Source organism: Elephas maximus, chromosome 7 (genome assembly GCF_024166365.1).
Source record: "Elephas maximus indicus isolate mEleMax1 chromosome 7, mEleMax1 primary haplotype, whole genome shotgun sequence".
Taxonomy (NCBI): domain Eukaryota; kingdom Metazoa; phylum Chordata; class Mammalia; order Proboscidea; family Elephantidae; genus Elephas; species Elephas maximus.
The window spans coordinates 69264190-69278459 of NC_064825.1; the positions used below are offsets into that span (position 1 = coordinate 69264190).

The following is a 14270-nucleotide window of genomic DNA, read 5'->3' on the forward strand; positions in this document are numbered from 1 at the left end:
AGACTGGGGCAGTGGCAGAGGAGATGACGAGAAGTGGACAGATTCAAGAGGTAATTGGAAGGTGAAGCCAGTGACTTGCTGATGGTTTGGATGTATGAACGAGAGAGCAGAGGTAGGAAGTGACAGCAGAGCTGGCTTAGGGAAATCTAGCTCGTGTAAGGGAATGGTGCTCAAAGGTTTGGTTCAAGCCTGCTGTCATAGTCCAGAGGTTAGAGTCAACACTAATGAGAAGAACCCCATCTTGGTGTTGGTAAGACCTGTTCTGAATCTCAACTCTTTTCCTTACTAGCTAGGCAGCCAGACAGGTAATTTTACAGGAAAAATGGGGGCAAATTGTGCCTCCTACCTCACATAATTTTCTTGGTGTTATAAGGTATGTGGAAACCCTGGTGGTATAGTGGTTAAGTGCTATGGCTGCTAACCAAAGGGTCGGCAGTTCGAATCCTCCAGGTGCTCCTTGGAAACTTTATGGGGCAGTTCTACTCTGACCTATAGGGTCGCTATGAGTCGGAATCGACTCGACGGCACGGGGTTGGTTTTTTTTTATTTTTTTTTTTGGATAATGTATGCAGGTGCTTGTCACATTTTCAATACCCAATAAAATATTAAATATTATGTCTCTGCCTACTTCACGCTCGTTGACCTCCATGTTAGATTTGGATGTGTTGGTTTGGATTTGATGAAAACCTATTCAATAATACATACTTATATATAAGACAATAAGCTCCATGACAACAGTCCATATCTTATTTATCTCTCATTTCCTGACCTCTGAAATAAGATTGGGTATCCTGTTACACACCTGTTCATGAACCAATTATTTTAGTTTGTAGCATATATTGCCATTAAAATTTTAAAAGATTTAATTGTATATTTAACACTAGCCTTTCCCATAGGACTATAAGATCTGCAAAGGCAGGCTGAGCACACAGAAGGCCTTCGATATATATGAATGAATGAATTTTTGATCCCTTCTTCCCCTCACCACTCAGGACAGAGCTTGGTCGCAAATCAAAACTCAACCAGAGCTTGCTAGATGAACGGGACTGTGCGATATAGAGTCTAGCATGAGATCTGACTCAGGCTCGTGAAGATGGAGATAATTTACTCAGGACACAGGAGTGGATCTGAGCGTCACCTGGGTAAATGAGGGTAGGCCAGCAGGATCAGGTGCTGCTGAGGGTCAAGGAGGGCCTGTGATGAGAAAAGAGCATAACTGGCTTCAGCAAGGGGCACTTTTCGGTGACCCCTGAGAGAAGGCACCCAGTTAATAGTGGTAGCGGGAGTCAGGGCACAAGGATCTGAGGAGGGAGGGGGACGGGCATGGAGGTAGATGGAAGCCCCCACAGCAGATGGCTCTTTCAGAAGGCTTGTTAGTGATGCGAAAGAGGAAAACCTGACCTAGAAAGCAAAGATTGCCTTTTAAATGTGGGCGCTTGGGGTGTGTTGAAGGCCCAAGAGGAGAGGGGGAAAATAAAGCTTTGAGAGGGCCTGGGGCAGATGTTTGTTGGCACTGAGGGGAGTGGGGGCTTAAGGCAGCCCCAAGGCGAGCTTGGTCTTCATGGCTATGGTACTCAGGGCTAGCCCAGACCCACCCACTGAGCCCAGGGGTGGGGGTGGACTGAAGACCAGGCCAAGTGTTTTATTTAATCTAACCCATTGCAGCCCAGTCAATTCTGACTCATGACAACCCTATAGGACAGAGTAGAACTGCCCCATAGGATTTCCAAGGAGTGGCTGGTGGATTCAAACTGCCAACCTTTCGGTTAGCAGCTAAATGCTTAACCACTGCACTACCAGGGCTCCCTTATTTAATCTAATTTGTTTCATTTAATTCTAGCTACCCCAAGGAGAAGATTTCATTAGCACACCTCTTCTGGAGAAGAGGAAATTAAAGGTCTGTGTGTGTGTATTAAAAATTGCCCAAGACTCACAGTTGGTGAGTGGTAGGACTGAAGTTTGATTCAGGTCTCCTCTCAGGGACACACAGAGGGATTCTTGCACAACCAGCTGATTTTCAGGGTGGGTGACGGAGGCCCCAGGCTCTGCCCAGTGAGCCCTCAGGCGCGCACTTCTCAGCACATCTGTAACTTGGGACTGAGAACCTTAACTAAAAATCTCAGCCATGAAGGCAAAGGCTTTTCTTTGAACGTTTCAAAACTCCTTTCCAGGGCTGCAAGATGACTTTCATCGTCTTTGGGCACTTTTGCTTCGGTGGGCTCCTCCCTCTATTAAAATATATATATGTGTGTGTATTAAAAATTATATTTTATGAAAGTGTCGATATAAAGACGGACATTTAGTGTTATACATTTAAACATTTTCTTTGACCCAAACTTTTTTTTTTTTCCTTCTGACTTTAAAACACTTTAATGGATCCCTAAAAGTACTGTGGGCTCTACGCGCCGTGCCGCCAGGACGTCACGGATAAATTTTGCTCTTTTCTTACCCTCCAATCTGACCTGTTCCAAAAGGGTGATGGGAAGAGCAATGGAGGAGCCAGATAGCCGTGGCATCTAGCCCTGCCTTGCTGTTCGGCTGCAAGCCTCAGATTGCTCACGTGTAAAATGAGGAAAGCCGCATAATGTTTACTGTGTGAGGTGAGAGTGTGGAGAACAGTTACGGTAAGTAAGTGCACTGTCCAGCATATTGCTAGGCACCGAGGAGATGTGCAGTAAAAGTTCTCAGTCTTTCCCTCATTCGAGCCCCCTTCTCCACAGTGTCCAGACGGTGCTGTTAGCTTAGCCAGGTTTTGGGTAGCAGACTCTGGTGGTGGGACAGAGCCAGCAGTGTCCTTGTGTCCCACGATTTTCGTAGCCAGACCCTGGGAATCCAGAGTCGCAAAATAAACACCGGCGCTAATCGCCAGCTCTCAACAAAACAGCGCTTCGCTAGGGGATCTGGGCAAAACCAGCCCTCCCTCCTCCTCCTCCTCCTCTTCCTCCTCCTCCTTCGCAGTCGCCCTCCCTCCCTTTCTCGCGCTGCTCGGCTCGTTTGGTTCAGCTCAACGCAGCGCAGCTCGCAGCAGCCAAGCCGAGGCTGCACCGTCTCCGAGTCTCCAGTGTCGGCTCCGAGCTCCCGCTCTCTGCCAGAGCTGCACCAGGTCTTGCCTCCGCGAGGACAGGTCTCGCCTCCGCGGGGACCCCTTCGGGCAGGAGTCGCTTGGCGAGGGCCAGCGGCAGCGGAACAAAGTTGGGGACCCGCGAGGATGAGGCTATCCCCGGAGCCGCTGAGGCTGAGCCGGAGTCCGGGGCTGCTGGCCCTGGCGCTGCCCCTGGCGGTGGCGCTGGCCTTCTCCGACGAGACCCTGGACAAAGTGCCCAAGTCGGAGGGCTACTGCAGCCGCATTCTGCGCGCCCAGGGCACACGGCGCGAGGGATACACTGAGTTCAGCCTCCGCGTGGAGGGCGACCCCGACTTCTACAAGCCGGGAATCAGCTACCGCGGTAAGTGGCTAGGCATAGCATTAGGGGAGCGGGACCTGGCCCTCGGAGGGCGCCGACCGCGCGGTTCCGGATGAGGGCGCGCGATCCCTGGGCGCCCTGTGCGGGCGCAGCCGAGCAAGGGCCCTATGTCCTGGCTGCCCTCAGCTCTTCTAGCCAGGAGCTCGGCGCGGATCCCGAGCCAGGGTCCCAGGCCGTCGCGGGGGCCTTAGTCAGGCGAGGCAACCCTGATCTCCGGCGCGCAGTGCCCAGGCTTGGGCTTTAGAGGAACCACGCGTCTCGTCGGCCTGGCTGGGAGGGAACCTGACTTCTCCAGCCGGCCCTAGGAGGGTAGTAGAACCGCCTTCCTCTGGACCGGTCTCTGGAGTGTAGAAGACCCGGGCTTCTCCCAGTCGGGTCCTAAGCAAGGTGGAGACTCCGGCATTTATCAGTCTCATCTCTGAAGAAGAGGGTACCGGTTTTTTGCAGACCGGCGCCCACCGGGACGGTCACTCCGGCTTCCCAGTAGAGGTCCCTTCAGGAGAAAGAACCTTAGCTTCTCCCTAGTCGGTCCCGGGACAGGGGTGGGGAGGAAGAAGAGCCTGAAGCTCCTCGGAAGGATCCCCTGCACCCCCCCCCCCAATTATTCTCTCATTCTCCCAGGCGAGGGAGAGGATCCTGGATTTCCAAGACCGGCTTCCAGTAGCACCCGGAGCCCCAAAAAGCTCTGGACAGGCTCCGAGCGGGGAGGGAACATGGTGAAGTGAGGAAAGGAAGTCTGAATTTTCCCAGGCCTGCTCCCTGGAGGCCAGGATTCCCCGGCGCCCCGGGGATGTTGCGACCGTGGTGCTCAGCTGAGCGTGGAGTTTATACATAGCAGGGAGGGGGTGTCCGAGAAAGTGAGCCCCTCTTAGGCAGGACCGGGTAACCCGACTCTCATCGACCTGAATACCCCTCGCTCCACCTCGACCTGAATATCCCTCACTCCACCGCCACGGCCCACCCCCTTCCTCCTCAACCCGTCATTTTCCCGGAAATTTTCCTTCTGTGCAGCAGCCTAGCTTTCCAGGTGGAAGACGGGACACCGGGGAGAGAAGAAAGCCTGCCTGGCCTCAGATGCCAGGCCCTTGTTCCCTTGCTAAGTAGGTTCTGACACCAAGCGGGGAAGAGCGGGACGCTTCCGCGTTTTAGGGGTATCCAGGGCAAATGGTCTCACAGCCTCCGCCCTTCCATCCTCGCCTTCCCGGGTCCTAGTGTGGGGCGGGAAGACACCGTGAAAGCAAACTGGGCAAAGTTTAGGGCAGTGTTCTCGGACGCACGGGTCACGTGAGCAACCAGAACCTGGGATCACCCTTCTCCCGTTATTCTCGGGTTCGCGTCTCCAACTTTCTCCACTCGGCGCTACGCAGAGCTGGCGCGTGGGCGCTCTCTCGACGGGATGCTGCGCTCAGCACTCAGCAAGGCGCCCCTGCGCCCTTGCACTCTAGTCAGCGGGATACTCAGTCCTCCCGGAATATGCTGGGCGGAGAACAACCCCGCCCAGCGTGTTAGAGCTGGGGAGGGATGTCCTTGCGGCTGCAGAAAGTCTAGGTCTGGCTACAGCCACTCTGTAGAGTCTTTCCCTGGACTCGAAAAAAGCGGGAATAACTTCATTGGGTTAGTCTCTTTAGTACTCCCCAAAACGGAGGGGTTGGGTACGCTTGGGAAATTGTCCCAGCTCCACGTGGTGGGCAAAGAAGCGGCTCTGGAGTCCAGGGGCTTGGGTTTAGTAACTGTGTGACCTTGTGCAAGTCGTTTAACTTCTCTGCACTGTCCAGCTGTAAAAATAGTATATCCAGCTTCCCCGATGGTTGAAGAAACCCTGGTGGCGTGGTGGTGGAGAGTTAAGCTGCTAACCAAAAGGACAGTTCTACTCAGTCCTATAGGGTCGCTATGAGTCAGAATCGTCGACGGCAATGGGTGGTTTGCTGGGTGGTTGTAAGGAGTAAATGAGTTAGCAGAGGTGCCTGTGCCTGAGCTCCAACAGGTCCCCAGATGCCTGTGAGAGTTGGACAGGGGGCCTGTTGGTTTACTAATGGAGGGCTCAGACTTGTCAAATTTGTTTTGTTGTTTGTATTTGGGGTGTGTGTGTGAGGTTTCCTTAGCACTCCTCCAGTCCAAGCTACCAGTTGTCCTGAACTAATCGAATGAATGAAAGATTTCTGCATATTAGGAGCCTAGCCTAAGACAGTTCCTGATTTAAACCTGGGAGGCTTTTTGTCGCTATGTGTCACATTCAATTCTATGACAACGGGTATGTATGTATAGGCTAGTTTGGAACCCAGGTCAAGTGTCTTACCAGGCATCCCCTCTCTCACTAATCCTCTGTGTCTGGGAGCACATCCACGTGGAAGGCAAGCAGCATTCAGCTTACAGAAGTCCAGAGAGGCTCTGAGACTATGTGCTGTTCATGGACAGTAGGTGGGGAGCTGTGGCTGGAGAAGGCACCAGGCTTTCACGCTACACACTATTCCAGTTTAAACCATGGCTTTTCTTGGGCTGTGGCACCCCCACTCAGGCCATGGGTCAGAGATTACCTTTTATGCTTCCTCATAGCTAAGCAATCTTACAGGTAGATGTTGCAGGAACCATGCTAAGGCCTTCCTTGTAAATATTCTGCAATTAGCAAACCCAATTCCACCACTCAAAGTTAGGAAGAAAGGGCACTGGCCTAGTTTGTGATATTTTCTGTTATACTTTCTTGGAAAAATTATGTTAAAAGTAAATTTAATGCATTTTGCTTGGTGTATTGACTCAGGGCTGGGGAAGATAAAATTCCCCGTTGTTCCGTTTGCTTTTTTTTAATTTTTTCCTGAATTAGGGCCCCACATGAGCCTTGGAATCAATGGCATGTTTTCCTGTCTCAAATCTTTCACTGATGCTAGAATTGTACCCATTGTTCCAGTTCACCCTTTAAACAGCTTTTGCTGTCTGTGCCCACCACCCCAGTATATCCTTTAGGTATTCTAGACTGAATAACCAAACCAAAATCAAACCAGTTGCCCTCCAGTCAATTCCAAATGGTCACCATTTAAATAAGAATACTGAAACACGGGGTTTCTTCCCCATAGCCTAGGTTAAAAAAAAGTAAAATGTATTTTTTTTTCCTAAAAAACCCATTGCCATCAAGTGGATTCCAACTCATAATGACCCTATAGGATGACCCTATAGGACAGAATAGAACTGCCTCATAGGGTTTCCAAGGCAGTCACACCTTTCTACCGCAGAGCAGCTGGTGAGTTCAACCCCCCACCTTTCTGTTAGCAGCTGAGCTCTTTAAACACTGCACCACCAGGGCTGCTCTAGGTCCAATACAGGTTATTATTTAGCCTCTTCCAAATTGTTAGCACTATAGCGACTTCCTCCTCTCTCCCATCACTTCTCTCTTCTTTCTCTCCCTCTACTACCCCAACCCCTGCAATAATTGTGCTTTAGAAAGCTCTGAAAGGTCTGCTCTGTTTCTGACCCTGGCCTCCTTTGAAAAGGAGATTACAGTGATTAAAAAATAACAAGTTGAGGGTCCTCAAGGGGGTTTCCCTATAGGTGGACAATTTGTAGGACCAGCCTTTCCCAGATCGCAATTTCAAACCAAATAGAAGAAAATCAGCTGAAATGCTTCAGCCTTGATTGAAAATAAAAGAGGCTCTTTTGTCCAGCCAAAGGTCTGTTTATTAGGGAAATAAGCAGACCCTGGCTAATGAGACTGGCTTTTCCTAGATGCTCTTCAAAGGGAAATTTCAAGGAACTTGATGGGAAAAGACCTTTTAGACGAGATTTCAAAAGCTGGTCCAACTTCAGGCATAACTGGGGATTCATTCTAAATTGGGAGGTTTGGAGACCTCCAAAGCTGCATTGCTTTCTTTCTTTGTCTCACTCTGGGACACACGCTGCCCACAGGAGTACTCAGCTCAGCTGGGTGCCTCACTCTGGGACACACGCTGCCAGCAGGAGTACTCAGCTCAGCTGAGTGCAAAGAGCACAGGCTTTGGTGGTAGCCGGTAGGTTTCCATTCCTGCAGGTCACACATTCACTGTGTCATCTCCAGCAAGCCACTTCTCCCTGAGCCATAATTTCTCCATCTGTAAAATGAATCATAATGCACTTTTATTTATTTATTTATATATTTGTAGCACTGCTGTGAGAATTAGAGATAATCCATGTCAAAAAAAAAAAAACTGCAACACAGTAGGGGTACATATATGTATGTATGTATGTATGTATGATTATAGAGCCCTGGTGGTGCAGTTGTTAAGAGCCCAGCTGCTAACCAAAAGGTCAGCAGTTTGAATTCACCAGCCACTCCTTGGAAAGCCTAGGGAGCAGTTCTACTCTGTCCTATAGGGTCGCTATGAGTCAGAAGCGACTCAACGGCACTTAACAACACAAGGTTATGTGTGGCTAATAGAGATGATTATTTTGGGTTGTTTAGAAAAAATAGTTACAGGGAAATGCTGGATGAGACATTGTGTTATTTCCTACTTAAACTTACTCTTTACTTTGAAGCAGGTTAGTATTCTTATTCTATAGATGAGAAGACCAAATCTCAGAGAGGTTTAGTAACTTGCCCATGGTCACACAGTTAGTAACTATTGGAGTCAGGATACAGTCTCAGGCCTGTCTGATTCCTTCATCAGTGCTCCTAACCCGTCTTCTATACTGACTCACTAAAATGAGTTGGGAGTAGAATGAATTCACTCAGCCTTCTGGATGGTGAGTTTTCATGGAAGGAAAACAGCAACAACAAATCAAGATAATAACTGACATATTTCAGGACACAAAGCCATAAAGTGATGATGGGTCCTTTTTTACTTTGGCTTTTTCTTTTTATAGACTTCAGTATTGCATTTCCCCATAAGTCAGTTAATTTACAAACATGCAGAACCTTGTCAGTCTTCAGCGAAATCCTTTTGTTGGTGGGGGAGCAGAAACAAATTGAAGAGAGAGAGAAAAGTAATCTGAGTTGTTTTATTTATTTTTATGATGATTATAAGAAACTTTTTATTAAGGAACCCGTAATGTACTAGGGAAATGACAACATATGCTTTAATTTATTCATCAGATATGTAATGAATATCATATATAAAAAGTCCTTACCTGGATTCATTATTATGCTGATTCCAAATTATATTCATGGAAATAAATTATTAAATAAGACACAAAGTATATGAATAAAGCTGTTCTATATTTATAAAAAAGAATCATACTAATTATTTTGTTGATTACATTTTGGTGCTTTTCATAGCTGGTTTGGGGTTTGATATAAGTTATATTTTGTGTTTTTTCACTGTTGCTTTATTTTTGCATGTGAAATGTGTGTTTGAAATGTACACATAGAGGATCTTAGAAATTTAAGCTGGGTGAATTTATATATACATATATATATGTCTCCAAACCAAACCCACTGCTGTCATGTCAATTCCGACTCATAGCGACCCTATAGGACAGAGTAGAACTGCCCCATAGAGTTTCCAAGGAGCTCCTGGTGGATTCGAATGGCTGACCTCTTGGTTAACAGTTGTAGCACTTAACCACTACTCCACCAGGGTTTTCTATATATATGTATATATATATATAATTTATTGAACTTTAGATGAAGGTTTACAAGAACAAGCTAGTTTCTCATCAAACAGTACACACATTGTTGTATGACGTTGGTTAACAGCCCAACATGTCAACACTCTCCCTTCTCAGCCCTGCATTCTCTATTACCAGCTTTCCTGTTCCCTCCTGCCTTCCAGTTCCTGCCCCAGGGCTGGTGCACCCCTTTAGTCTTGTTTTGTTCCATGGGCCTGTTCAATCTTTGGCTAACGGGTGAACCTCAGGAGTGACCTCATTACTGAGATGAAAGGGTGCCCAGGGGCCATACTCTCAGGGTTTCTTCAGTCTCTGTCAGGCCAGAAAGTCTGCTCTTTCTTTTTGAGTTAGAATTTTGCTCTACATTTTTCTCCAGCTCTGTCTGGGACCTTCTATTGTGATCCCTGTCAGAGTAGTCAGTGGTGGTAGCCGGGCACCATCTAGTTGTACTGGACTCAGTCTGGTGGAGGCCATGGTAGATGTGGTCCATTAGTCCTTTGGACTAATGTTTCCTTTGTGTCTTTAGTTTTCTTCATTCTTCCTTGCTTCCGAACCGGTGAGACCAGTGGAGTATTCTAGATGGCCACTCACAGGCTTTTAAGACCCCAGACGCTATGCACCAAAGTAGAATGTAGAACATTTTCTTTATAAACTCTGTTATGCCAATTGAGCTAGATGTTCCCTGAGACCATGGTCCCCACAGCCCCCGGCCCAGCAATTTGGTCCCTCTGGGAGTCTGGATGAGTCTATGGAGCTACCGTGGCCTTGCCTTGTATAGGTTGTGCTGGCTTCCCCGGTATTGTGTACTGTCTTACCTTTCACCAAAGTTACTGCTTACCTTTTGTCTATTAAGTGTTTTTCCCTCCCCACCCTTCCCCTCCCTTGTAATCATCAAATATTGTTTCTTTTTGTATGTAAACCTTTTCATGAGTTTTTACAGTAGTGGTCTCATGCAATATTTGTCCTTCTGTGATTGACTTATTTTACTCAGCATAATGTCCTCCTGATGCATCCATGTTATGAGATGCTTCACAGACCCATTGTTGTTCTTTATAGTTGAGTTTATTGCTGTCATTTTGTAGTGCTTTTTTGTGTGTGTGTGTGTGTGGCGCTAACATTTTCTTTGTTCCTCTTACTCTCCTGTGCTGAGTTCCTTTTTTTTTTTTTGTGGATTTCATTTTCATTTCTTTTGTTTTTGTAGATTTTGTTTTTATTGAGACTTTATTTTTTCTTCTTTATTTTGATAAGTAGGTTTGTTAACTTCCTTTGTGGTTACCTTGAAATTTACCCTTGTCTTCCTAGGCCATCTCTGTCTCTGTCTCTCTGTCTCTGCCTCTGCCTCTGCCTGTCTCTGTCTCTGTAGTCTTAACTATTTGTCATGCTGGGTAAGGCTGCAACCTAAGCCCAGAGGGGGAGAAGCCAAATTGAAACAAGTTGTTTGTGCAATGAGCCCCTAGAAAGGCTCAGGATTTGGAGGCATCTTGTACCTATGAAATCTGCTCAGGAAGCTACTAGAGGGTGTACTCCACAAGACAGGGAAGTAAACTGAGAATGAAAAAGTTTTAGGATTGAGGAAATAGGGGATTCCACACAGGAGAGAGGCAATTCTCAGGATGAGAGTGAGGGGGGAAAAAAAAAAAAAAGGTAATAGGTTCCTGTTATTACTTGGTATTGCCTTGCCTTCCTTTCCATTAGAAAGTTCTGTACCTATACTGTTTATTCCCTCTTTTATTGTTCTGACATTGTTCGCATTTACAGATTAACCTCTCTGGTTCCCTGTTGCAATTGTTTTGGTTTTGGATAGTCCCTGAGCGTTCATTTCCTAGGTTGGTATCTGGCTGGTACAATCTTGCATCCTAGATTTGGGCTGTGGTCTGATATTGTTTGTTCTCAGACCAAAGGACTCCCTTTAATAATTCCTGTAAGTTTGGTTTGGTTTTTACATATTCCCTTAATTTCTGTTTATTTGGAAATGTCCTAATTTCACCATCATATTCGAATGAAAGTTTTGCAGGATACATAATTCTTGGTTGGCAATTATTTTCTTTCAAGGTTTTATATATGTCATCCCATTGCCTTGTTGCCTGCATGGTTTCTGCTGAATAATCAGAGCTTAGTCTGGTTGTTTCTCCTCTGTACGTGACTTTTTGTTTTTCTCGAGCTGCTTGCAGAATTTTTTTGTCTTTGGTTTTAGCAAGTGTGATTATGATATGCCTTGGTGTTTTACTTTTGGGGTCTATCCTATATGGGGTTCGTTGAGCTTCTTGGATGGTCAACTTTTCATCATTCATGATATTAGGGAAGTTTTCTGTCAGCAATTCTTCAATGATCCTCACTGTGTTTTCTGTTTTCTCTCCCTGTTCTGGAACTCCGATCACTTGCCTATTTTTGCTTTTGTTTGTATCCCACATAATTCTCAGGGTTTCTTCATTTTTCTTCATTCTTTTTTCTGATTTTTCCTCAATCAGAGTTGTATCCAAGTGCTTGTCTTCAATTTTGCTGTTTCTGTCTTCCATCATTTCAAACCTGCTCCTCAGCCCTTCTATAGCCCTGTCCGTTTCTGAAATCTTGTTGTTTATCTTTTGGATTTCTAATTGTTTTTGTATGATTTCTACTTGTGAAGGGTGAATTTTTTAAATGAATTATTTCTCATATACAATTTTTTAAATTAATTCTTGCTGACAATATTGTAATTAATTATAAACCATTTCCTCACTTTTTTCTTGCATCCTTCTGAACTCTTTTTATTATGTATTTTTATTTTTTAACCTTTCCCCTTTCTTAAGTATTTAGTTCAAATTGATCATAAAAATTAAAAGATGCATACATATCTAAAAGCTTAGCAATTCGGTGATTGTTTATTGCTTTGAGTGTTACAAAATGAAAGAATCAAAACATCCAAAAAATAAAAACATATCAAATTAGAAACTTGATTACTTCTCCATACGCATTTTGGCAATCATGCCACATCCCTGTATTGCACTGTAAAAACTTTAAAAAAAATTAAAGAACAAGCAAAAAAACAAAATAAGATGTACACAGTTAAGTTGTCATTGCATTTTAGCTGACTCTTTTAAATGGAATAATGGGCTATAATTGCTGATATTTCACAAACAAGCTGATATTTTAAGGCTTTCATGACCACACTATCCATTTACTTATTATAGAGAATGTCAGAAGGTAGATCAATATGCATTTCTGTGGGCGGGGGCGGGGAACACTTGCCATGTTATGTTAGTCAGAGTACAGGCTAAGCTCATGTAACAAAAAAAGAGGCCCCAAAATACAGTGTTTCAAACAAGAAGTATATGTGATGTCTAAGATGATAGGCAGTTTTCTCCACAAGGTCATCCAGGGATTCAGGTTCCTTCTATCTTGTTTATCTGCCATTTTCTAGGACTATGCTCTCCAATATATAGCCATTAGTCACATGTGCCTTTTAAGCACTTGAAATGTCTCTAGTCCAAATTGAGATGTGCTACAAATGTAAAATACACACTGGATATTGAAGAATTAATATAAAAAAAAAAAACTTCTCATTAATAGTTTTTATATTGATTATATGTTGAAATGATAATATACATATATTAAGTTAAATAATCACCACTTGTCTGTCAGTTTGTCATACTGTGGTGGCTTGTGTGTTACTGGGATGCTGGAAGCTATGCCACTGGATTTCAAATACCAGCAAGGCTACCCATGGTGGACAGGTTTCAGTGGAGCCTCCAAACCAAGAAAGACTAGGAAGAAGGACCTGGCAATCTACTTCCAAAAAAGATTAGCCAGTGAAAACTTTATGGATATCAGTGGAACACTGTCTGAAAGATGAACCCCTCAGGTTGGAAGGCACTCAAAATATGACTAGGGAAGAGCTGCCTCCTCAAAGCAGAGTTTACCTTCATGGGTGATGATGTGGCTGTAGTAAAGCTTTTGGGGCCTTCATTTGCTGATGTGACATGACTTAAAATGAGAAGAAACACCTGCAAACATCCATCAGTCATCAGAACTTGAAATATATGAAGTATGAATCTAGGAAAATTGGAAATCATCAAAAAATGAAATAAACTTCATAAAGATTGATATCCTAGGCATTAGTAAGCTGAAATGAACTAGTATTGGCCATTTCGAATCGGGCAATCATATGACCTACTACGCCATGAATGACTATTTGAAGAGGAATGACGTCACATTCATTGTCAGAAAGAACATTTCAAGATCCATCCTGAAGTACAGTGATGTCAGCGATAGGATAATATCCATACACCTATAAGGAAAACCAGTTAATATGACTAGTATTCAAATTTACACACCAACTGCTAAGGCCAGAAATGAAGAAATTGAAGAGTTTCACCAACTTCTGCAGTCTGAAATTGATCAAACATGCAATCCAGATGCATTGATAATTACTGGGGGTTGAAAAGCGAAAGTTGGAAACAAAGAAGGACCAGTAGTTAGAAAATATGGCGTTGGAGATAGAAACAATGCTGAAGATCTCATGATGGAATTTCACAAGACCAACAACTTATTCACCGGAAATATCTTTTTACAACAACATAAACGGTGACTATACATGTGGACCTGGCCAGTTGGAATACACAGGAATCAAATCGACTACATCTGTGGAAGGAGACTATGAGAAGCTCAATATCATCATTCAGAACAAGGCCAGGAGGCGGCTGTGGGACAGACCATCAATTGCTCATATTCACATTCAAATTGAAGCTGAAGAAAATTAAAACAAGTTCACAAGAGCCAAAGTATGACCTTAAGTATATCCCACCTGAATTTAGATACCGTCCTGAGGATATATTGACACGTTGAACGTTAATGACCGAAGACCAGATGAGTTGGGGGACGACATCAAGAACATCATATATGAAGAAACCAAAGGTCATTAAAAAGACTGAAAAGAAAGAAAAGACCAAAATGGATGTCAGAAGAGACTCTGAAACTTGCTCTTGAATGTCGAGTAGCTAAAGCAAAAGGAAGAAATGATGAAGTAGAGTTGAACAGAAGATTTCAAAGGGCAGCTCAAGAAGACAAAGTCATGTATTATAATGAAATGTGCAAAGACCTGGAGATAGAAAACCAAAAGCGAAGAACTAGCCTGGCATTTCTCAAGCTGAAAGAACTGAAGAAAAATTCAAGCTTCAAAATTCAATATTGAAGGGTTCTCTGGGCAAAAAATTGAATGAGGCAAGAAACATGAAAAGAAGATGGAAAGAGTACACAGAG

At 44.6% G+C, this 14270-nt stretch overlaps 1 protein-coding gene across 2 annotated transcripts in view; it reads left to right on the forward strand.

Moving 5' to 3' along the window:
• Positions 1-2848: 2848 nt before the first annotated feature.
• The window catches only part of SPON1 (spondin 1), a 353087-nt gene continuing 341665 nt past the window's right edge, over positions 2849-14270 (forward strand). The window contains exon 1 of one of the 2 annotated variants that reach the window (XM_049890475.1): positions 2849-3446. In XM_049890475.1, coding sequence (XP_049746432.1) covers positions 3209-3446 — 238 coding nt within the window. In that variant the 5' untranslated portion in view covers positions 2849-3208. The remainder of the gene's footprint in view (positions 3447-14270) is intronic. The other variant, XM_049890474.1, reaches the window with a different exon arrangement.